The sequence below is a fragment of the Mytilus edulis genome, chromosome 1 (assembly GCF_963676685.1).
Source record: "Mytilus edulis chromosome 1, xbMytEdul2.2, whole genome shotgun sequence".
Lineage (NCBI taxonomy): Eukaryota > Metazoa > Mollusca > Bivalvia > Mytilida > Mytilidae > Mytilus > Mytilus edulis.
In genome coordinates, this window is record NC_092344.1 from 56042839 (window position 1) to 56068972 (window position 26134).

Genomic DNA, 26134 nt, shown 5'->3' on the forward strand with positions numbered 1-26134 from the left:
TTGTTAAAAATTTAGCGTTTAGCCAATAAAAAGTAGTTTAACGAAAACGTTTCGTTCAGACAACGACGGTGAAGGAAATTTAGCACGCAATTGTCTGCCACTGCTAAAGTTATTTGAGAGCAATGACATCTGTTGCACACAATTTTAAAGAAAAAGCCAGAACAGGAGATGTTTTAATTAGCGAAAATGTCAATTTTGATGGTCTTTTACTCTCAGATCCTATACTGAAAGGGCTAAAATCTGCTGGTTTTGAAAGACCTTCGCCTATTCAATTAAAAGCAATACCACTAGGAAGATGTGGACTTGGTAATGATTATAGCATCATGCACGTTTGTGTGCTGTCCTGAGCTACCAGGCCGAAGTGAAACTATGGCCAGAACTGGGAATTTTGTAAGTCCAAATAATTATGACGTCTTGAAAGGCTTTTTTTTTTACTTTGATGTGTAAGGCGTCAAAGTAAGAAAGTAAAATAGCCTTTCTAGATGTCATATTTATTTGGACTAGCCTAGGCCTGGGAACACAGTTTTTCTATAGTGCATTGTGTACAGAAAAAAACCCACAAATTATAAAAAAAAAGCACCTGCGCTCTATTTCAAAAAAGATTTTTTCAGTGAAGAGTAATCAGGGGTTTCATTATCTTTCATGTTGACTGGTACTTTCCACATTTCTAGGTGGTACTTTTCAATTTATTCCATGAATATCTTATATAAAAATTCCTACATTTAGGCGGTACTTGTCAATAGCATAGGAGGGTAAAAGTACCGGGTACCGCCTCCTAATGAATGGCCTGAGTAATATGTTTAGGATAAATTGTAAAAAAGTCTTAGAAAGGTATATCAGCTCCTACTCAGAATGTGGACAATTTTAATTTCAGGTTGTTTTTGGCACCTCCAGACATTCTTTTTTTTTACCTTTTCAAACTGGACCAAATCACTGTTTTACCTAAAATTTTATGCCCCAAACTTATTTTCAAAGTAATTTCACCCCCCTTACTATTTTATGAATACAATATAAAGAAAGAAATTTGGAAGGTGTATGATATAAATTTGCAAGTTTATAATACTGCACACTGTCAACACTGCACATTGAGAACTCTACAAAGATTTGTAGACCACGAAAATCAAAGGATAATAATTATATAACTGTATCCAAGACAATAGACTATTTTCATTCTACCGACTTTTGACTCTGGTTTATAATATTTTTCGACAGGTTACCTACGACATCCTGGTACTCGGTCAATTAAGAGCAGTCATGATCATACAATGTAATAAGAAAAATTCAAACATTTAATAGGTGTAATTTGATGGAAAATTTTACTATTTTCTGATGAGTTTGTCCTGTAAAGAAAATATGAAGCAGTATATTTTCCCCAAGAATTGTATAGATTAAAAGCTTGATGTTACTTTTTTTTATGTTGCTCTTACTTGACTTGTTACCAGTATGTCCTAGGTAACCTGGCTAAAAAAATATCAACTTCAGAGTCATAAGTCGGTAATATGAAAATAGTCTATTACAGCAGCGCTTTCATTGACCTGCTGTATCCTGCACCATAATTCTCCTGATAATATAATTATTTAATTATTATATCTTGATAACATTTGTCAATAAAAAGATAACTTCTTAGAAATAAATCAAAATTACAAATAAAGCAGTTGTTGATCGACTCAAGTCTGTACTGTACCGACCTTCTCAGAACCTTTAATTGAGTAGATTATCATTGAACAGAAGGAGATTTTTCTTGAATAGATTTTCTGTGTTCCCATGTTTGAGTTAAATCTTTAAGCCTTGTCTTAATGGCAGAGTAAACTCTCATGTTAATTATGTTAATTATGAATTTAAGAGTTTAATACGCTAATTGGAAAACTTGAAAAATACAATGTATTTCTGCATGATTTACATGATTAAGGTGGTATGTGAGTCTATATTAAAAATGATAAAATTTGTTCATACTTTGCCAAAACATAGTACATGTATATCTTAATATATGTTAAAAAATATAATAAAAATGATAGGTCAACCCACATTTTCTCAAGCTACATTACAGGTTGTGACAAAATGACACATTTTGTATGGATAATTTATACACGAAAAAAAACTATTATGTGACAAGAAGCTAATTATAAATTAAATGATAGAATTGTAAAATTAAATACAAGAAGATAGTGCCTTTTTTTCTGGCTAAAATACAAAATTGCAAATTCCATGGGATAATATTTATGTATCCTGAAAGATACACCACCCTGGCATCATGTATCCTCAAGAATGCATTCACCCTGCACATTGTGTATCCTTGAGGATGCACTTGCCGCGAATGGGTTAAATGGTAAATTACATTAAAAAAATCATAAATTTTCTTATTCATGTTATCATGGTTGTTTGTCAATATATACATCAATTATCAAGATGCTTGATTTCTTGATTGACAACATATTTGTTACGTTCGGAGGACGTGTTTTTCAACAGACTGTCGGCATTCCAATGGGAACAAACTGTGCCCCTCTACTCGCCGACTTGTTTCTTTATTATTATGAGGCTGACTTCATGCAGGAACTTCTTAAGAAGAAAGATAAGAAGTTAGCAATATCCTTTAACTCTACTTTCCGCTATATAGATGATGTTCTTTCACTAAACAATTCAAAATTTGGTGACTATGTGGAACGCATCTATCCAATCGAACTAGAGATAAAGGATACTACAGATACAGTTAAGTCGGCTTCATATCTTGACTTACATCTAGAAATTGACAATGAGGGTCGGTTGAAAACAAAACTTTACGACAAAAGAGATGATTTCAGCTTTCCAATTGTGAACTTTCCATTTCTAAGTAGCAACATTCCAGCAGCACCTGCATACGGGGTATATATCTCCCAATTGATACGATATTCCCGTGCTTGCATTTCCTATCATGATTTTCTTGATAGAGGTTTGCTGCTCACAAGGAAGCTATTAAACCAAGAGTTCCAAATGGTGAAGTTGAAATCATCCCTTCGTAAATTTTACGGACGCCATCACGAGTTGGTTGACCGTTATGGAATAACCGTTTCACAAATGATATCGGATATGTTCCTTACGTCGTAACTACAATCCCCTTCCCTTTCATGAATATGACCTACCGAATTAGACTATTTACCGGATTTGTAATCACTTAAGCAACACGACGGGTGCCACATGTGGAGCAGGATCTGCTTACCCTTCCGGAGCACCTGAGATCACCCCTAGTTTTTGGTGGGGTTCGTGTTGTTTATTCTTTAGTTTTCTATGTTGTGTCGTGTGTACTATTGTTTTTCTGTTTGTCTTTTTTATTTTTCATGTTTTTAGCCATGGCGTTGTCAGTTTATTTTAGATTTATGAGTTTGACTGTCCCTTTGGTATCTTTCGTCCCTCTTTTACATACATGACATAGTAAAAATCTTTTTTCTTCAACCAAAAAAATTAATGAACATGATGAATACACAACTTGCATATATTTATAAAATAAAAATATTTATGAATGGATGTCAGTGTACACTCTGCAAACATGGCAAATATATAGTTTTACAAGACAAAGGTTATTTTTTCTATAGGGGAATTTGGGTTCGACAGCCATTGTGAATTGGATATCACTTGATATCAACTCTTGTCTTTTTAAATTCAATTATAACTTGGTTTTTAATCACATTGATTATGAACATGTTGAAATTAAATAATTAAATGTCATTTTATATTTTGATATTTTTTAGATTTGATTGTACAAGCAAAGTCTGGTACAGGGAAAACTTGTGTATTCAGTGTAATAGCATTAGAAGGTCTTCAGCTTGACACATCTGCTCTTCAGGTCAGTATGTGTAAATGTATTTTCATGATTTTTATACGACCGCAAAATTTGAAAAAATTTTCGTCGTATATTGCTATCATGTTGGCGTCGTCGTCGTCGTCCGAATACTTTTAGTTTTCGCACTCTAACTTTAGTAAAAGTGAATGGAAATCTATGAAATTTTAACACAAGGTTTATGACCACAAAAGGAAGGTTGGTATTGATTTTGGGAGTTTTGGTCCCAACATTTTAGGAATTAGGGGCCAAAAAGGGCTCAAATAAGCATTTTCTTGGTTTTCGCACTATAACTTTAGTTTAAGTTAATAGAAATCTATGAAATTTTGACACAAGGTTTATGACCACAAAAGAACGGTTGGGATTGATTTTGGGAGTTTTGGTTTCAACAGTTTAGGAATTAGGGGCCAAAAAAGGGCCCAAATAAGCATTATTCTTGGTTTTCGCACAATAACTTTAGTTTAAGTAAATAGAAATCAATGAAATTTAAACACAATGTTAATGACTACAAAAGGAAGGTTGGTATTGATTTTGGGAGTTTAGGTCCCAACAGTTTAGGAATTAGGGGCCAAAAAAGGACCCAAATAAGCATTTTTCTTGGTTTTCGCACCATAACGTTAGTATAAGTAAATAGAAATCTATGATATTTAAACACAAGGTTTATGACCATAAAAGGAAGGTTGGTATTGATTTTGGGAGTTTTGGTCCCAACAGAATAAGGGGCCCAAAGGGTCCAAAATTAAACTTTGTTTGATTTCATCAAAATTGAATAATTGGGGTTCTTTGATATGCCGAATCTAACTGTGTATGTAGATTCTTAACTTTTGGTCCCGTTTTCAAATTGGTCTACATTAAGGTCCAAAGGGTCCAAAATTAAACTTAGTTTGATTTTGACAAAAAATGAATCAGTTAGGTTCTTTGATATGCTGAATCTAAAAATGTACTTAGATTCTTGATTATTGGCCCAGTTTTCAAGTTGGTCCAAATCAGGATCTAAAATTATTATATTAAGTATTGTGCAATAGCAAGTCTTTTCAATTGCACAGTATTGCGCAATGGCAAGAAATATCTAATTGCACAATATTGTGAAATAGCAATTTTTTTTTTAATTAGAGTTATCTTTCTTTGTCCAAAATAGTAAGCAAGAAATATCTAATTGCAAAATATTGTGCAATAGCAAGATTTTTTTTAATTGGAGTTATCTTTCTTTGTCCAGAATCAACTTAAATCTTTGTTATATACAATATACAATGACAATGTATATTCACTTTTTACTCCCAACTGATAAATTAAAATAATCTTTACCATTCAGTGATAACAAGCAGTTTTTTTACATCTTAATATTTTATGATGTATTTAAATGAGTAGTTATTGTTGCAAACTCCATTAGAAATTTTAATTGAGATTAGTTTTGGAATAAGGGAAAGGGGGATGTGATTAAAAAAATTGGGTTCAATTTTTCTCATTTGAAATTTCATAAATAAAAAAGAAAATTTCTTCAAACATTTTTTTGAGAGGATTAATATTCAACAGCATAGTGAATTGCTCTAAGAGAAAACATTCATTAAATATTTTGCTTTATATGAATTTTTTATTCTCTATGATTGCACCTTTTAATCATAATATGAATAAATGGCAGTGTAGAGTATACATCAATGAGACAGAAAATCCCCAACACACGAAATAAGACATCTATAATATAAGGTTTTCAACAATAGTCAATTGTGATTTTGTCTATAAAACATTATGACTATGAGCATGTCAAACATAAAATCCTAACAAATCTGGAAAATGTGTGAGTTATTTTTATGGGGACAATATCACATTAGCCATCAACACCAAATTTTCTCAAGGACAGAACAAAATATTGAGATACAGTGACTATAATAGAACACCACCAAGGGCAAATGACTGAACATGCTGAAGGGTTTAAGCTATTGGTTAGAAGTTATGAATCAAATTACTACCTGTAGTGAGATTGTTGTAAGTGTGTAAGCTCATAAAATATTTATGTATAGTTTGTTTGTTAAAATCAAATTTTATTAATTTTATAGGTTTTAATTCTTGCTCCAACGAGAGAAATTGCCATACAGATTTGGGATGTTGTTAAATCAATAGGTCAAACATTACCACAGCTAAGATGCCACACATTTATAGGTGGCATGCCACTTCAAGAAGATAAACAGAAACTGAAGAAATGCCACATAGCTGTTGGTACTCCAGGTATAATTTAAAATCTTACCGTAGGTACTCGCTTATAAGTCGGAAGTTTGGGAGTAAAATTCAGAATCCAGAGAGGGGTACCGACTTATAAGCGAGATCCCAAGACCAGAGGAAAAATCCAAGCTCAAGAAAGGTGGTCAGATGTGAATTTCCTGACCAAAACGACGTTTGTGATATCTAAACCTACATAAATCTCTAAATAAATAGCTTTTGTTGAAAAATGTTGCTGTTATAGACCAGGGCTCACGCTACCAGGCGACTTGGGCGAAGAAGTCGCCCTCCCGACCGTCACTTCGCTTTCCCCGACCCCCAAAAGCGAAAACAAGTCGCCCTGTTCTTGACGATAGTCGCTTTCAGTTGCTTCCGTCATCGGACATTTTCAATTTTTACCAAGTTGATGAAACATCAATTTTTTACTGATAATTAAAGAAATTCAGACATAAACTATTCATTATCTTTAGAAAAGAGGTTGAAGCATTGTCTTCGCAGTGTGTATCAGGTTATTTGATAAAAATACAACTTTTTATCACTTCGTGCATTTTCGCAAGTTCCGGTGCTTGTTCCTCGAAAACGTACATCAACCTAAATTTCGGCGGCAAAATAAGTTTGTTACTTCATTTAAACGTGATAAAAGTTGCCTCCAGTAAATGTTTAATCCATTTATTGCATTAAAACCGTCATGTTCCTTTCCAAATAACTTGTCAAACATCGTTTATTTTTGTAAATTTTCTTGCATTCGTCCGCCATTGACCGATTTCTAAACTACGGATCTGAACCGGACCAGCTATGACCGAAATCCGTACTTTTAAAATAATTACTACGGACGCACGGATGGAACAGCTGACAGAAGAATATTGATCCCAAAGGGGAAAATTATGCATCCCACACGCATTAAGAGACTTTTGGTTACATCTAATTGATTGGTGTATATAATTCCCTATATTTTTTATGAATGTTTCAAACTATTGATTAAAGTTGCTTAACTCTGAGACTATTATACTAATATCAATATATTATGGCCCAGCTTAATAACTTTTATATTTTTTTATGAGAAACACTGAATTTCATACACAAGATAATTTTTAATTAAATTGTAATTGATATAATTTCTTTACATTTTTTAAAATAAAATTATTTTTTTTAGTGCTAGATATTTAGTTGGTAGTTTCTCACAAGAACCTTAATAGTAAAACTTAAACAACTTTTAATTTCAAATGTTACTTTAATTGTAATTTTTTACTCATATGAATTGAACAACATAAAAAGAACATTATTTACATATGGCCCTTTATACTATTGTAAAATCCAAACATTGTAGCGCACCCGCGCGAATGAGCACTTCTCTTTCAAATCTCACCACTTCTCCCTATCAGTTTCAAAAAGAGAAGTCACTTCTCCCTATAATTCTGAAGTAGTGTGAGCCCTGTAGACAATGAGTAGCAACATGACTTTAATAAAACAAAAGAGGAAAAAAGTCAAGATGCTATAGATTGTTTTCTTAAAGTCTTTATGTTCTTTCATATTGAACGAAAAAATATTCCTGTTTCTCTATAGTTGATATGAATATAAACAGTTATTTGTCAAGAAAAACATTACTCAAATTGTTGTTCAAAAATTGTTACATACTATACATAATATAAGGCTAGGATTTTTACATTTGTTGGTTCACCGGTCCGCTGAACCTATTTTTCCGATTTTCAGAATAAAAATAAAATTGACATTTTATGCTCTTGTTATCTTGCTCTGACAAATATATTATCCTTGAAAAATGAATAAACAGTCTTTTTTTATGAAATGAAATGCATTAAACACTAACAGAATTGATAACACTTTGTGTTGTGAAAAAATTAAACTTCAAAAATATTCCGTATTCTGTATGTTTACGTATCTAAAAATAGACCAATCAATCATAACTGACTTTGAAATGTCGTTTGTGCACATAATTTTGCGGAACGAAACCTGTGTTTAAAACCCTTTACACAATAAGTTTGTTTCCCATATTTGTCATCTTCCCGTAAGATGTATTATCTCATAGAAAAATAGAAAATGGACTTGTCCAAACGTGGAAGACGTCAAGTTAGTGTACTAAATATAAACAAATCATTTAGAACTTTTTTGTCTCTTAGATAATAAAAAAGAAATTGACCAATTGGATATAAAAACAGGAATGCATGACAACTGATGAGCCTGATATCCTCTTTTTCCAGTGGAGGAGTCTATGACGTTTTTGACATGAATGTTGAAACTTATTTTCGTACGACTTGTTTGCATTTTTTTCTATCAATTTTCGTGCTTGAAGATCATTATTCACCAAGTTTCCTGAAATTTATAAAGAGCTAATTGGATCTGTTTTTTTCTTGTTTGTGAAATGACGATTTAATTTCGTCTTTGTTGTGGAGACAACCCCCTGTTTTTGGAAACTATTGGACGATGTAATGCAATGTTTATGACAGCTGAGCAATAATATTTGATCGAAACTAAAATTTAAGAAATTATTACAAAATAGCATACCAAACATATTGCTAAAAAGGTGAAATATATTTTTTTTTTTACATATTTTTTCTTTTTTCCTGACCAACCGACCGAACTTTTTCATGGGAAAAGTCTTTAAACCAACAAATTTAAAAAACCCTGGCCTAAAGTGTCAAGATAACTGACAAGTGTATAATAAGTGCAAAAACAGAAATGAATATATATGATGGACACATGATGGTTCAGGTAAAAAAAATTATGGTTGGTGTCAAGTGTTTCACATTGACACAACCTACTTAAGGGTGACTTACATGTACATTTTACAATGACTTGCAACCAAAATGTCTATAAAATAGATACATGTATTTTCAAGTCAAACACTCAATGAAAAGCATTCACTATGAAATAGTTCCACAAAAAAATATATTTTAACAGAATCACCCTGTTTTTACAGTAGAACATCCAGCATCTAACAAAGGGTGTGTTTGAATATACGCCTGAGGCGGCCTATGGTTACCCATAGGTACCTATGGTTTGATATTTTATACACATACATGTAGGTACCTATGGTTTGATATTTTATACACAAAGAAACAATTGCATTCACAACTCAATTCTGTGAATCAAAAATTGAAATTCCATACACAGTAATGTTTCATGTTTTTTTACAGGGAGAATGAAACAGCTGATAGAACAAGGTGTAATGAACATAGAGAATATTAGAATGTTTATATTAGATGAGGCAGACAAACTTCTAGAAGACAGTTTCCAGGAACAAATTAAGTAAGTTGCTTGGGTCAAGGCAAGTGACAGACAGCCTTTAAGTTAAAAACTTTTGTAGGAGATCTTTAAAGGACAGTTTAAGTATCAAAGTCAATCAAAATCCTGATTCAGAGAAGGGTGGTGTCATAATAAACTGCCCAGAACTTATAACTCTATAGGATTATTACAGAAAAATAACATAGATTTGTTATTGTGGACTTAAAAATCAAAGAACTGTGAAAATATATGTATGTTACATGTTTCATAGGGACAATATACATTATTAGTTTAGTTGAAATGTATACAAGTTCTATTGATATTACTAATGCCTTTATGTATACTTAACTAGAGAAAGATATATCAGTTCATAGTTTACCGATTATGCATACTACACCTGTTATTACAGAAAAAAATATGCCTGTAATAACTTAAGGATGTTCCGCTTCTCTACATCACTCCAAAGCATTTGCTCACACATACATCATTCTTTATTACAATGTTTTTGGAAAGATTAGAACTTGTTCTAAATCTTTACTTAGGCACCAGCCTCCCTATCAACAGGACAGGTTAGCTACTGTTACTAAATGTATTCACAGTGAAATATAGTTCCCTATGGTTCTCATGTATGTGCACATAATACACATATAAACTGAAAAAAACTGGGTATGTTATTGGAGCAGTTCATTCAAGAATGTATGTCATTAAGGTGTGTTGATGTGCAGGCTTTTTAAAAAACATTTTGATAAGTCAACTGGGTATTGATTCAACTAGTATGATTGACAACTGTCATTATCACTAAACATTCAGAGACAAGGTGGACCTTTAATTACAATGCCCAACCTCCTAAACTGCCAATCAAATTGACCACATTATCTATCAACCTCAGTCTTACATAATTATACAGACCACTCAGTATACATATAGTTCTTAATACACAAGTATTTGACCTCATAATTGAATACACAAATGTGTATATTAGATGTTTGATATTTATAAGGATGATAGATTTATTTATTGCCAATTACTTTTGCTCTACAGTAAATAAAGTGATTCTGTAAATTATATCTGAAAGATAAATGATTAATGGATTAACATGATCTTAAAAACAAATGAAATATGAATATAAATATGAGTAAATAAAAGGTATTCAAGTAAGGCCTATATATACTTGATAAATTTCCAATAATCATCTGTAATTAATCAACAATTAAATTAGTGCACTTTTTTTTTTATCAGGAATTGGCTTGAAACAGTTTAAAAATTTTAATTATAACAAACCATTGTTTATTAGTTTATTTCCAATCAATCATTATGTATATTTTAGTCATTTGAATTTTTATAAGAAGTGAATATATATTTTTGCAATCAAGAAAGAATCCACATGTCAATAAGATAAGTTTTTTAATTGGTTTACGTTGAAAAAGTACATTTTATATGCCCTGTGTTGAAAAATACTTCAAAAAATTGATAAAAAGGCACTCTAAAACTTTCAATCTTCAATGCCATATAACCTCTGTTTCAACTTGCAAAATGCCCCAAAACAACATTTTTCAATTTTTTTTGTTGAGACTTTAAAGTTTTAAGCTGTTGGTCCAGATTTATGTCTTACAAGGATAGTTGGTAACATTTACTAGAAGAATTTTTGAAATTTTTTGTTCTTTTGAAACATGTTCAGAACCGGCAACATAATTTCGATAAGATATAAACTGCAGTTTAAATAAAATTGTGCAAATTAAGAGACCCATATTATTTAATATGAGCTCATTTTATTTATCCTCATACTGGAAAAGCAAGTTTCCTTCTAAAGACCTGCTGTAAATGCAATTTTCAGCAATAGTGCTTTATAAATGTTCATTTTTCCCCACCATACCTTAATATGAAATAATTCAAACTACTCTTCTAATCTTTCCATGAGTGATTTCCATCACTTTGTTTTGATTTATTGTAAGAAATTGTTTTGATTTATTGTAAGAAATAATTACTAGAACAGGTAATGAGGTTCTGCACAAGCTTCCCAGTAATTCCCAAGTGGGTCATATAATAAGTTACATTTCTTCAATAGTAAGCCTTTTTATTACAGCTAAGTTTATCCCTTAAAATCTTCCTCAGGTAAGGACCTAAATATTGTCAACCGTCAATTATTAATTGGAATGAGTGTCGTAATATCATTCTGGACTCACTCCGTACCTACTGTTTGAAATGGGTAAAACGGGAAAAAGCTGACAAAAAATCTTTGGACTCTTTTTTTTTATTCAGTAATGAAGATAGTTGATATTCGAATACAACATTTTAAAGAACATTTTACTCTTAACAACAACCATAAAAACCCTATTTCGCGTATCAAACATAAACTTAAAAAACTAGTCAAGGAATTTGTTTTTGTCCCGTCTGATAAAGCTGCTAATAATATCATTATTGTTTGACATAAATTTTATATTGAGGTTCTGGAAATCACGAATTTCACCAACATTCCAACTGACTTCATTTTCAGAAAACGACATCTGTAACAAACACAAAATTTTAGCCATTTCTTTACAAGCAGAACCAAATACAATGAAAGTCTCAACTATGTACTGGCTTTCGAAGCTAAACAAAAAACCTTAAAAATATAGATTTATTTCATCTTCAAGCCATTGTTCCACTACTAAATTGTCTATTCTACTTACTAGTACACTTGGTACTATAAAAAACCTGATAATAAATTGTTCAAATAAGGCCTTTGAAAATAGTGGAATTAATTACTACTGGAGTGTCAAAAACTCGTTGGGAGTACATGATAAATTGCATGCATATATGGGTGATTTGGAATCTGTTCAAAGTTTTGATTTTTCTACCCTATATACTACTTTGCCTCATATTCTTATTAAGAAAAAATTCACATCCCTAATTAACTGGCCATTTAAAAAGTCAGAATGGGAGTACATATGTTCAAACTCTTTTAGGTCATTTTTTAGTAGCAATAAACAAAAGATCTATGTCAATTGGACATGCTTTGATACTATATATGCACTTGAATTTTTACTTGATAACATTTTTGTTTCGCTTTGGAGATTCCGTATATCGTCAATTTATTGGAATTCCAATGGGGAATAACTGTGCACCACTTATTGCGGACCTGTTTTTGTATTGTTATGAGTTACAATTTATGACTAAAATTAGCAAAGACCCATTGAAACAACATTTGATACAAAAATTTAACGATACTTTTAGATATTTGGATGATATATTGGCTCTCAATAATGATGACTTCAGTATGAATACTAAAGAAATTTATCCTGTTGAACTTACTTTAAATATAGCTAATACTAACAATAACCACTGCCCTTTTCTCGATCTTGATATTTATATCATTAACAGGAAGCCTAATACAAAAATTTATGATGAAAGAGATGATTTTTCATTTCCTATCGTTAATTATCCTTTTTTAGATGGTGACGTTCCCTTGTCACCATCTAATTGTGTTTATATATCTCAACTTGTACGATTCGCTCGTGTATGTAACAATGTATTAGATTTAAGCGACAGAAATGTACTTATTACTGAAAAATTATAACACCAGGGTTTTCGATATCACTATAACTAGTCAAAACATTTACTAAATTTTATTATTGGTATAAGGAAATAATTCGTAAATATAACTCAACATGCAGACATCTTATACGTTCAGGTATTTCACATCCAATCTTTTATGGTAATATTCTTTACAAAGCACAAAATGTCAGTATTCACCTCAAAAGCTTACAAAACCTTTAAACAGACTTATTAAGAAGGGATATAGTTACGATACTGTTGTCAGGTCATTAAAGATTGCATATTTTGGCTTTAATATTGATTCACTAATAGGGTCGGAACTAAACACATTTATTTAAAAAAAAAACCAGTTGTTGGCATGACACAGGTTATGTTCTTCTCATATATTTTATGATAGTATGATACTAAACCCCTAATGGGAGGGATTGTGCCTGATATTCATATGATGAAGACATAATCTTTCAATCAGTTTAATTGAGGTCTGGAGCTGGCATGTCAGTTAACTGCTAGTAGTCTGTTGTTTTTTATGTATTATTGTCATTTTATTTATTTTATTTTGTGACATCTTCTGACATCGGACTCTGACTTTTCTTGAACTGAATTTTAATGTGCGTATTGTTGTGTTTACTTTTCTACATAGGCTAGAGGTATATGGGGAGGGTTGAGATCTCATAAACATGTTTAACCCCGCCGCAATTTTGCACCTGTCCCAAGTCAGGAGCCTCTGGCCTTTGTTAGTCTTGTATGATTTTTATACGACAGCAAAAATTGAAAATGTTTTGGTCGTATATTGGTATCATGTTGGCGTCCCTGTGGAGCATTTGGTTAATTTTAGTTTCTTCTGTATAATTCGTTGTTTAGTTTGACGTCCATTATCACTGTACTAGTATACATATTTTTAAGGTGCCAGCTGAAGGACGCCTATGGGTGCGGGAGTTTCTCGCTACATTGAAGACCCATTGGTGGCCTTCGGCTGTTGTCTGTTCTATGGTAGGGTTGTTGTCGCTTTGACACATTCCCCATTTCCTTGCTCAATTTTACCATGGTTAATCAAAATTGGATTCATTTAATTAATACATTAGTTATCAAGGCTATGCATTTAGTTTCTGCGCAAAGTCTCAAGAGTTCCCTATAGCCAACTATAGATTAAAATATTTAGATTTTTTTTTTACAAATAAAAAACATGTATTGATATATGTTATAATTTAAGAAATAAAGAGTAGACAACTCATGAAAGTATCTGTTATAACACATGCAAGTTATTTTCTATAAAAACCCTATAGAGTTATATCCCTGACCGAAGATGTTATTTAAGAATAACTAATTGCTTATAATAGAAGACTAATAACTTTATGACACACACTCATTTAAATAAAAATTCTCCAGTGAAAATTAATTTCAGAAATTTAACATTTTGTTTTTATTGGGCTATAAGAAAAAAGACTAAAGCTAACATTAATTGTTTCAAATGGTATTCAAATAATTGATCAGTGGCCATGATATAAGAAAACCTGAAAAATCATACAGTTGAATAAGACTTGACTCATCAGATGGATTCAAAGAACAAAAAAACAAGACTAGACACAAAGAACTAACTAGACTCAAATCTGATCTAAGAATACTCATAGTTACTGAAAGCTAGCTCACAGACAATTACAACTAATGTATGAATCATGTGATGTAGTTAATTATAGAAAAAAATTCAATACCATGTATGAATAACCTCCAGTTTTTTTCAGTTGGATTTATTCAACATTACCAGACAACAAACAGATGTTAGCATTGTCAGCAACCTATCCAGAATACTTAGCAGAACATCTGACAGCTTACATGAGAAATCCCACCTTCTTACGACTCAATGTAACAGATCCAGCTTTGTTGGGTAGATACTTACTGCTTGTAATACTTTGAACTGAAGGGAGACTGTCCTAGGTTTTTCTGAAAATAATTAAAGGATACACTTCAACTTATATTCATATAGCTTTGAAGAATATTTATAGAAAATTAGAAAATTGCCCAAAAAAATAAATTCATTCTTGATTCAGACATCATAAAAATATCTACATTCAATTTGTAGATTTTACAGTAACTTGAAATATGCCAATCTCATTGACTCAAAGTTGTTGATGTTTAAACAATAAGTTGTTTTTATTGAGAATCATTATGAATGCCACATCTTCTTGTTTTCAAACTGAAATAGGGTAAATGTTACAGGTTTGTAGATCCTTAAGTTCTGTTCAAATTTTGATTTTAGCAGTGATTAGATTTTTAGGTTATAAAGATTGCATGAAATGCAATCAAAACCTTATGGGACTGACTTGATATCTAAATCTTCCAAGACTTATCACTACATTTTTTGCTACACAAAATATAGTGCATTGATCATACATCCTATCAGATATCCATGAACATTTCCAGTAATTTATCGATATAATATATGCTCAGATATTCAAGGCACAAAATGATGATACACTTGTCAAGAAATTTACATAACTTTCGCAAGGTGCAGGAATCTAAAATCTGTTCTAAAAATATAAATGAAGTCATTGGTCGAGTTCTTTTGAAACTCTTCAATCGACTTCAGAGTTAATAGATTATCACGTGAACACACTAGAGTTGATATTTGGAACATCTCTAAGCAACTCTAGGGTAAGGCCCTGACCAAGCATAAAAAATAAATATTCTCATTGGTTTGACGTCATTCAAGAGTTTCTCGAGTTTAACCCAGGCTCGGTGAGTGTTGGAACCAGGGTACGAGGGGTTAACTTGAGTGGTTCAAGTAAAATCGTTTTGTTGAAACCCGAGTTAGTAAAGTTAACTCGAGAGTTTCAAGTGAACTCTGCCATTGTTAAAGCTATCTTTAAAAATTGGAGTTATCTTCCTTTGTCTAGAATTGTTGTTTAATCAACTAAAACGAACGTAATATTTAATTTCACTTCCAACTGATAAATTGAAGCAATCTTTACCCAGTGCTTACAAGCACTGATTGAATAGCTTTTAGTGAATTTAAATCAGTATGACCAGTTAACATTCCTAGTATTTAGATAAAATGTTACCGTACTAACAACTACTAAAGTATGTTTAATGGATGGAGTAATTATAATTTCTTTCCATAACAATTTAATTTAAGGTGGTATCCAACACCTTCACTAAAATTAATTTGGCTTGTTTAATTTTCATAAAATGTGTACAAAATATTTACTTTGACTCCTTGACAAAAATATAAAAATTTCAGAAAACTTGAACCACACACTTCATTGGAATATTTTCCATGGACATATAGCAGTTTCACTAGCACCAATTATGATCAGTGAAAAGCTTAATAATTCCTTAACCATGTTAACAATAGAACTTGATTAAAACGTTCACCTGATTTTTACAGTTATCTCCCTGTAGTGTTATGAACCACCTTAAGAAAGTTTATAGAATTCTATTTCAAATTTTAATGTCTTTCCTGATGACAGGGTCTTCTTTATTAAAAAAAAAAACAGCAACAAAGGTCTAAACAAGAAAAAATACAACACAGATCAAATCCCTGCTATAAACTAATTTAAGTCCTATTCATATTACATATTATTCATTTTCAAAACATATCTATCTAGAAACTATAATATGCATATCATCTGTTTGATATTTGGAAAACAATACTGAAAAGTTCATGATCACTATTGCATATATGGTGATTACTTATGGTTAAGATTGAATCAGTGTCATGTATAACCTTTAGAATATACAGGGAAATCAATCAGTGTTAGGCATACACAAAAGATCACCACCAAAAATGAAATCATTATATGCCTCAGTTTTTCATTGAAGTTTATGTCTTAGAAACAAAACAAGGCTGTTAAACTTTCCCATTATCATATTATATAACAACATGATTTTAAAATTTATTATTTTATTCTAGGAATAAGACAGTATTACAAATCAGTGAAGTTCCATCCACTACCTAACAAGTTGTTTGAGAGTAAAGTAGAAATTGTCACAGCTCTGCTTTCATCAATAGACTTCCAACAGTGCCTGGTATTCTCTAACTTACAGACCATGTATGTTATATGTTGCTTTTTTTGCTATTTAGCTTTCCACTTTTTAATGTTGACTTTCAACAATGCCTTGCATTCTGACTTACAAACTGTATATGTTATAGGTTCTTGTTTCAAATGACTATTGCAGTAAAACATACACCATGTACACAGGACCAGCTTTAAAATTTCAACTTTGTGTGGGTGTCAAATATTATCCATGTCACCAGTATGCAACTTTTTCAGTGGTTGTCCTTTTGACATCTTATTTTTTTATCACTTAAGGAAAATGATAAAGATGGCAGATTTTTAAAGTTAATGAATTTAGTTGCAATTATTTAGACTCTTTGCTCCGACTGTTGCTTGTTTGACACGTTCCCCATTTCCGTTCTCAATTTAACAATAGAATTTTTGGACCTACCATTTTTGAAATTACCTTGAAGTATTTTTGTTTATATTTTTTTTTCTTCATATTTGCACTTTCTCTAGACAATTACAAAATCTTTGTATTTCCAGGGCACAGAACATGGCAGATGCACTGAATTCTAAAGGATGGCCTACTGCCTGTATTGCTGGTTGTCTAGATCAAAAGGACAGAAATTTGGCAATGGCTAAACTGAAAACCTTCAAATGTAGAGTTCTGATATCTACTGACTTGGTAAATACAAATGTAAATGTGGTCTTAAAAATAGGGTGCATTTTCACAATGTCCAAAAAAAATAAGATTCTTCAAATAGACTTTTTCATCACTTTAAACGATTTTTCGTTTGTTCTTGATGAATCAAAGTGTGGTCTCATTTTTAAGAGAAAGCACTTTTCAGCTTTGATTTTCTAAAGAACTTTAGATATGAATTCAGTTTTTGAGTGTTTAATGGTGATAACTGTTTTGAAATGAAATACACTTAGCATGAGACAGCATGTTATGGAGTCAACTCGCTTCCAAAACATTTTTTATACCCATTTATTATGCCCCATTTATGGGCATTATGTTTTCTGGTCTGTGGGGTCCGTTCGTCCCGCTTCAGGTTAAAGTTTTTGGTCGAGGTAGTTTTTGATGAAGTTGAAGTCCAAACAACTTGAAACTTAGTACACATGTTTCTTATGATATGATCTTTCTAATTTTAATGCCAAATCAGAGATTTTCCCCCATTTTCAGGGTCCATTGAACATATAAAATGATAGTGCAGATGGGGCATCCGTGTACTATGAACACATTCTTGTTTTTATTGTACCACTTTCCCTCTTGATCTCATATAGTTTTAACAAATGAACTCCCTTTCTTATGTTTCACAGTAAGAAAACGTTGAATTGAATTTTGAAAGACTTGATAAAGTTCCATCAGTTTAAAAAGAAAAAAAATAGGAAAGCTTTTATAACATTAAAAAATGCTAGCCTTTATTAAAAATTGAAATTGGAAATTGGGAATGTCAAAGAGACAACAACCATACCAAAGAGTAGAAACATGGCATCATTTAAGTCATATGAAACCTCCAATAAAAAAAAAAGTATGCATATGTTTTTTTATAACTCAATGGATAGTTTTCATTATAAAACTTATGTACATATACTTTTTCTGAGGAAAATTCTTTAATTTGTCCTGATTTAGAAGAAGTTTATTTATTTTTAATTGCTTGCTTCCAGGAAGCAATTCGCCGACATATTTTTCGTTTTCATAGTGACCTGAGCGTGACCCTCCTCGTAAAAATCCTGTGATCGCAATACGCATGGATCTGTCATTAAAATGAACAATTATCTGATTGAACGTGTTAAACATGTGCTCAATACCCATGCTTTTTGTTATTTGTTGTCGAGCCGGCAACTTTTTGTTTGAGAAAGCTCGACATAGAGATAGTGATCGGGCGGCGGCGGCGGTGATAGCTCACTTCTTAAAAGCTATATATTTTAGAAGGTGGAAGACCTGGATGCTTCATATTTTGTATATAGATGCCTCATGTTATGAAGTTTCCGTCAGTCACATGTCCATTGTCCTTGACCTCATTTTCATGGTTCAGTGACCACTTGGAAAAAAGTTCAGATTTTTTTTAATGTTAAATTCTCTCTTACTGAAAGTAATAGGATAACTATATTTAGTATGTGCGTACCTTGCAAGGTCCTCATGCCCGTCAGACAGTTTTCACTTGACCTCAACCTCATTTCATGGTTCAGTGAACAAGGTTAAGTTTTGATGGTCAAGTCCATATCTCAGATACTATAAGCAATAGGTCTTAGTATATTCGGTGTATGGAAGGACTGTAAGGTGTACATGTCCAACTGGCAGGTGTCATCTGACCTTGACCTCATTTTCATGGTTCAGTGGTTATAGTTAAGTTTTTATACGACCGCAAAAATTTTAATTTTTCGTCGTATATTGCTATCACGTTGGCGTCGTCGTCCGAATACTTTTAGTTTTTGCACTCTAACTTTAGTAAAAGTGAATAGAAATCTATGAAATTTTAACACAAGGTTTATAACCACAAAAGGAAGGTTGGGATTGATTTTGGGAGTTTTGGTCCCAAAATTTTAGGAATTAGGGGCCAAAAAGGGTCCAAATAAGCATTTTCTTGGTTTTCGCACTATAACTTTAGTTTTAAGTAAATAGAAATCTATGAAATTTTGACACAAGGTTTATGACCACAAAAGGAAGGTTGGTATCGATTTTGGGAGTTTTAGTTCAAACAGTTTAGGAATTAGGGGCCAAAAAAGGGCCCAAATAAGCATTATTCTTGGTTTTCGCACAATAACTTTAGTATAAGTAAATAGAAATCAATGAAATTTAAACACAAGGTTTATGACCACAAAAGGAAGGTTGGGATTGATTTTGGGAGTTGAGGTCTGAACAGTTTAGGAATTAGGGGCCAAAAAAGGGCCCAAGTAAGCATTATTCTTGGTTTTCGCACCATAACTTTAGTATAAGTAAATAGAAATCTTTGAAATTTAAACACAAGGTTTATGACCATAAAAGGAAGGTTGGGTTTAATTTTGGGAGTTTTGGTCCCAACAGGTTTTTAGGAATAAGGGGCCCAAAGGGTCCAAAATTGAACTTTGTTTGATTTCATCAAAAATTGAATAATTGGGGTTCTTTAATATGCCGGATCTAACTGTGTATGTAGATTCTTAATTTTTGGTCCCATTTTCCAATTGGTCTACATTAAGGTTCAAAGGGTCCAAAATTAAACTTAGTTTGATTTTAACAAAAATTGAATCCTTGGGGTTCTTTGATATGCTGAATCTAAAAATGTACTTAGATTTTTGATTATTGGCCCAGTTTTCAAGTTGGTCCAAATCGGGGTCCAAAATTAAACTTAGTTTGATTTCATCAAAAATTGAATAATTGGGGTTCTTTGATATGCCAAATCTAACTGTGTATGTAGATTCTTAATTTTAAGTCCCATTTTCAAATTGGTCTACATTAAATACCAAAGTGTCCAAAACTAAACTTAAGTTTGATTTTAATAAAAATTGAATTCTTTGGCTTTTTTGATATGCTGAATTTAATCATGTACTTAGATTTTTGATTATGGGCCCAGTTTTCAAGTTGGTTCAAATCAGGATCCAAAATTATTATATTAAGTATTGTGCAATAGGAAGAAATTTTCAATTGCATAGTATTCAGCAATAGCAAGAATCTTCAATATCTTCAATTGCACAGTATTGTGCAATAGCAAAAAATCTTCAATTGCACAGTATTGCACAATAGCAAGAAATATCTAATTGCACAATATTGTGCAATAGCAAGAAATTTTCAATTGATTGGAGTTATCTTTCTTTGTCCAGAATAGTAGTTGAATCAACTTAAATCATTGTTTTATACAATGCACAATGTATATATTCACTTTTACTACCAACTGATAAAATTAAAACACTCTCTACCATTCAGTGATAACAAGCACTTTTTGTTACATTTTAATATTTTATAATGTATTTAAATGAGTAGTTATTGTTGCAAACTCCATTAGAAGGGAAAGGGGGATGTGGAAAAAAAATGGTGGGGGGGGGGGTTAATTTTTCTCATTTCAGATTTCATAAATAAAAAGAAAATTTCTTCAAACATTTTTTTGAGAGGATTAATATTCAACAGCATAGTGATTGCTCAAAGACAAAAAAATTACTTTAAGTTCATTAGACCACATTCATTCTGTGTCCAAAACCTATGCTGTGTCAACTATTTAATCATAATCCAAATTTAGAGCTGAATCCAGCTTGAATGTTGTGTCCATACTTGCCCCAACCGTTCAGGGTTCAACCTATGCGGTCGTATAAAGCTGCGCCCTGCGGAGCATCTGGTTGTGTTTTGGTCTGTTTTTCTCATACTTTATACAATAGGTTTACTATATTTGTTGTATGGAATGATTGTAAGGTGTACATGTCTAGCGGGCAGATGTCATCTGACCTTGACCTCATTTTCATGGTTCAGTGGTTATAGTTAAGTTTTTGTGTTTTGGTCTGTTTTTCTCATACTTTATGCAATAGGTTTACTATATTTGTTGTTTGGAATGATTGTAAGGTGTACATGTCTAGCGGGAAGATGTCATCTGACCTTGACCTCATTTTCATGGTTCAGTGGTCAAAGATAAGTTTTTCAGTTTTGGTCTTTTTATCTAATACTATATGTCATAGGTCAACTATATTTGGTGTATGGAAATATTTTATGATCGATATGTCAGCCGTGCAGGTTTTATTTGACCTTGACCTGGTTTTCACGGTTCATTGCTCAGTGTTAAGTTTTTGTGCTTTGGTCTATTTTCTTAAACTATAAGCAATAGGTCAACTATATTTGTTGTATGGAAGCATTGTTAGCTGTACATGTCTGCCTGGCATATGGTTCAACTGACCTTGACCTCATTTTCATGGTTCATGTTAAGTTTATGTGACAGTCGTAATAAAGCTTTATATTTAGGAGTATCAACATAATATCAATGATTAGTAAAGAAGGCGAGACATTTCAGTGTGTGCACTCTTGTTTACTATAAGGTGGCAATCCGTAAACTTCTGCTTCAAAACATGGCATTTAATGAGCAGCCATATTTGTTAAATCATAATCTAGACAGAGAGAAAAAAATGACAATTATATGATATATTTGCGTAAAAAATGATAAAATCCTGCAAAGAGGTCTAAGTTTATGATATATACATGCATTGGTTCCAGAATTTGATGATCATTATTTGTCACCACTCACTTGTTTTCTTATGACTTTAATAAATGATACATTCTTTTGTTTCAGACATCCAGAGGTATAGATGCCGACAAGGTTAACTTAGTGATTAATCTTGACATACCAAAGGATCATGAGACCTACCTACACAGAATTGGTAGAGCGGGAAGATTTGGTAAGGGGTTGTCTAAAAATAATAGTATGGAATGGAGAGGGGTCTAAAAACACTACTAATTAAATAAAATGCGTGTAAGTGCTTGCTTTTTTAAGACCACAGTTGGAAATGATAACATAAAATCATTTTCATATAATCCTATTTGATCGCTGAAATCTTTATTTTTGGAGCTGATTGTAGAAAACAATAAGAAACTTATATTTTTATAGCAAATTACTAACTTGTGTATTTTAGATACTCAAACTACTCAGTTGAATTCTTGGGTTTTAAGTTAAAAAAAAATCAAATCAAATCAAATATCCTTCCTATTTTTTGCTTATAAGGAAGAGTTATTGTAAACATACATTTTCCTCCAGTTGATGACATGATACATCATGTACATGCTTTTCACTCTTTGCTATTTTATAAATGTTTTTATTAGAAATTACAACTAAAATTATATGTAAGATATGATGTAATGTGAAAAAGGAGATATTATTATATTGGGTAGGCAATATTGAGAAAATGAGTATGGTTAATCTTCCCAAAGATATGGCCTCCACACAAAAAATAATAGATCCCATAAATTATTTCAATTCTATTAGTAAATTGAGCGAATTATCACAAGAATGTCTGCTCAATTGGATAACCAAATATCAATTCCTTGTCTTTTTGTGCACAAAATGTATTATGACAGCACAATTTTCAATTCATTATTGTTAATTTTGTACTTTAACATTGTACAAACATATTAAACTCCCTCTAGGAACTAGTGGCTGTTTGAATCCTTTCAGTAGAGTTCATGAAGTGGATACCTTTGTATGCCGGGTTGTCAAAAAATGCAATTGAATGCAATTCTTAAATGATTATCCAAATTGACAACAACATTTCAAATGTTTTGCAAAAAAGTAAATAAAATTGCTGACCATTTAAAGTGTAATTGTCAATTTTGACTATTATTGTACAAACAGGTTTAATATTAAATTTGTGATATTCATTTTACACAATGTAACAAAATAAGTCATTGACTTTGATTATTGCACATATTCATTTATCTATCTAGGTGACTTTAGAGAGTAGAACTGCTGAGTCTTGCCAACATTTTTTTGAATAGTATTATTTATGTATTTTAGGAACATTTGGTGGTTGTGTGAGTATTGTTAGTGAAGGACAAGAAATGGTTAATCTTCAATCTGTAGAGAGAAAATGTAAAACCAATATCTCACTTCTTCCAGGTATGCATATAAAGCAATAAGTTTTACTTGGTATTTGTAATCAGTTGTGGATGAAATATTTATTGAAGTAGAATTTTTAGTGAACTTTAACCAGGCTTCATAAAGTCAATACTGTTATAAGTATTCAAAAATGTTTATAAACAAACTGATGATGCCTTTGCACTAAAAGAAAAGACCATAAGACAAACAGTTGACAAAATACAACATAGAAAACTAAAGACTGACCAATACCAACCCTATAATTACATTTATATAGATTTACATTTTATTCCTCTAATGAATTATTTGATTTCAAAAAATAGTATTTTGTTTGAGCATATGTCAAACATACAGTTAATCCTTGCAAATATAATTTTTCACTGTTCTATTTTAGATCCTATTCCAGTAGACTTAGTGAAGGCACAAGGAACAATAAATCTGGATGATATGGTGTCAACAGAGAAAATATTAACAGTAAAAGACAACTGTTATGTGACATTTCCTGTAAAAAACAAAGAAGAATATAAACAGTCAGAACAAACAAATTCTGTAGATAGGACTGATGTTCAGTCAGAGCAGGCTTCTGATGACAAACATAAAAATTCAAAGAATGATAAGCTGGAAGAAAACGATCAAGAATCAATTAAAATAAATGCTCGAAATAGCTCTGCAAGTTTCACCAAATTGAAGGAAGATAAGTCTGATAAAAACATTGTAAGTTCAAGAAAGGAGAAAGATATTTTGTTAAATGGAGTTTCAGATCAAAGTGATAAGGGACACATTGGTGACATATGTTCTGCAGAGAACAGTTCTAAATCTGTAATCAGTTCTATAGCTGATGAGAAAATACAAACTAAAGAAGGGTCAAGGAGAGAGGAGAATATTAAAGAGGAAGCTAAGCAGACAAAGAACAATAAAAAGAAGCATACTAGTGCTAGCTTTTGGACACAACTTATTGAAGAGAGAAATGATGATGAGGATTTTGTCAGAGAATTTCATGCTAGTCAGGTGGAAGACGACATATTTGATATTTCTACGCCTGATATTGATGAAATTGAACTAATAGAAAAGAAGTTAGAGAAAGTGAAAGTAAATGATGAAAAGGCTGAACCTATGAAACGCAAAACAGCCAAAAGAAGAAATGAAAATGAAGAAAAGAAAGGTGCTGTAACCCAATCTTCTGAGGTTGTAAAATCTACAAATGAAAATGTGGCAGACATTCAGAGCTTTACCGACCTGGAAATAAAAATTCCATCTCTAAAAGAGGTTATTGGATTAAAGAAATTGCAAAATCCACACACATACCAAACTGCTGTGGATAGTTGCAAAGCACACAAAAGTACTGCAAATAGTCTGTCAGAAAAAGTTGCAAAAATCAGTATATCAGAAGATACTAATCAGTGTAGAATCAATAATATTTGCAGAGCATTGAATTACAATGAGGGTTTATTGCAAAAAGTAAAAAAAATACTGACTATGTCACATTTAAAATTTGATCAGAAATCAGTGCAGACTTGTGAAAAAATTGAAAGTGACAAAACAACTGCTGCAGCTGCAAACCATGAAGAGGAAAAATCAAATAAAAAAGGAGAAGGCAGACACACAATTCAAGCAAAAAGAAATAATAAAAAACAGTCAAACAATTTGCCTAATCCTAAAATTTCTTTTCAATCAAAAGATCGTGCTGATATTCCACCAGTGCAAAGTTCAGAAATCCATTCTGTTGGCAATTGTGTAGAACAAAAGGCAAGTGAATTGAAAGATTTCAAACTAAAGGGAAATAATCAAAGACTGAAAGACTTCAAAGTAGGTATCCATAGTGATATTAAAGAAAAAGATGAGAAGGAAGGTGATACTTCTAATAAAAGAACAAAACAGAAAGAAACTTTAGAAAGAGTTAGCAAGGACTATAATTCAGGCAATTTGAAAAAGTCAACAAAAGAAGATAAAAGTAACAACAAAGAGGTTGGGGAAAAACCGTACAAATGTTATAGATCTGAACCATGGCAGGAAGTTAAACATGATTTGTCTGAATCTGAATGTCCTGAATCTAGTGAATCTAGTGACTATTCAGAGGAGGAGGAGTCTCAGAACCATAAACATCCACATGACTTTGGTCAGACAGGAAGTCGAAATGTGAAACAGTCACATTATAAAAAAGCTAGTTATGATTTTGAAGACGATTGTGCATCATCTACAGAAGATGACAGTTCTGGAAGTGAAAATGATTTGAATCAAAATCCATGGGCCTCATTTATGAAAAGTTACTCCACAAATTTTCCATCACACTTTCCCAAAACAAGTGGATATCATCAAAATCCTTATGCTAGCATGTATAATTACCCATTTATGAACATGCAACAGATGCCTTATATGAATATGCAACAGTATCCGTTCATGAATATGCAACAGAATCCATTCATGAATATGCAACAGAATCCGTTCATGAATTTACATCAGAATCCATATATGAGTGCATACAACCCATACTTATATCACAATCCGTATTTTCAGATGACTCAGTCACAAACTCATCATAACTATCAAAAGATGTTAAAGAACCTGCAATTGCAGCAGAAATATGTCAAAATGATGCTTAAAAAACACAAGAAAATCATGTCAAAGAACTAACTTTTTTGTAAAATGTTTGAAAGATTGTTTAAAAGACACTAGAAAATCATGTCAAGGGCCGAACTTGTTTGTTAAAAGTTTGAAAGATCTAAGTCATAGCTGCAATACAAGTATTGATCTAGTCTTGTAATAAAATGCCTTAATGGTAACTTACCTTCCTA

At 31.8% G+C, this 26134-nt stretch overlaps 1 protein-coding gene across 1 annotated transcript; it reads left to right on the top strand.

The window, feature by feature from the left end:
• The first annotated feature begins 39 nt into the window (after positions 1-39).
• LOC139485227 (probable ATP-dependent RNA helicase DDX20) lies at positions 40-26134 on the top strand. Its single transcript, XM_071269518.1, has 10 exons — positions 40-306; positions 3723-3817; positions 5866-6034; positions 9178-9289; positions 14539-14681; positions 16707-16845; positions 17338-17479; positions 22044-22149; positions 23262-23363; positions 23737-26134. The coding sequence occupies exons 1-10, from the start codon at positions 123-125 to the stop codon at positions 25971-25973; spliced, it is 3429 nt and encodes a 1142-aa protein (XP_071125619.1). The 5' UTR covers positions 40-122; the 3' UTR covers positions 25974-26134.

Excerpts from the sequence above, each read along its gene's own strand:
- LOC139485227 (XM_071269518.1), top strand. The coding sequence starts at position 123 with ATGACATCTGTTGCACACAATTTTAAAGAAAAAGCCAGAACAGGAGAT. Across the intron at positions 307-3,722 it reads ACTAGGAAGATGTGGACTTG|ATTTGATTGTACAAGCAAAG; the intron begins GTAATGATTATA and ends GATATTTTTTAG. Across the intron at positions 6,035-9,177 it reads CATAGCTGTTGGTACTCCAG|GGAGAATGAAACAGCTGATA; the intron begins GTATAATTTAAA and ends GTTTTTTTACAG.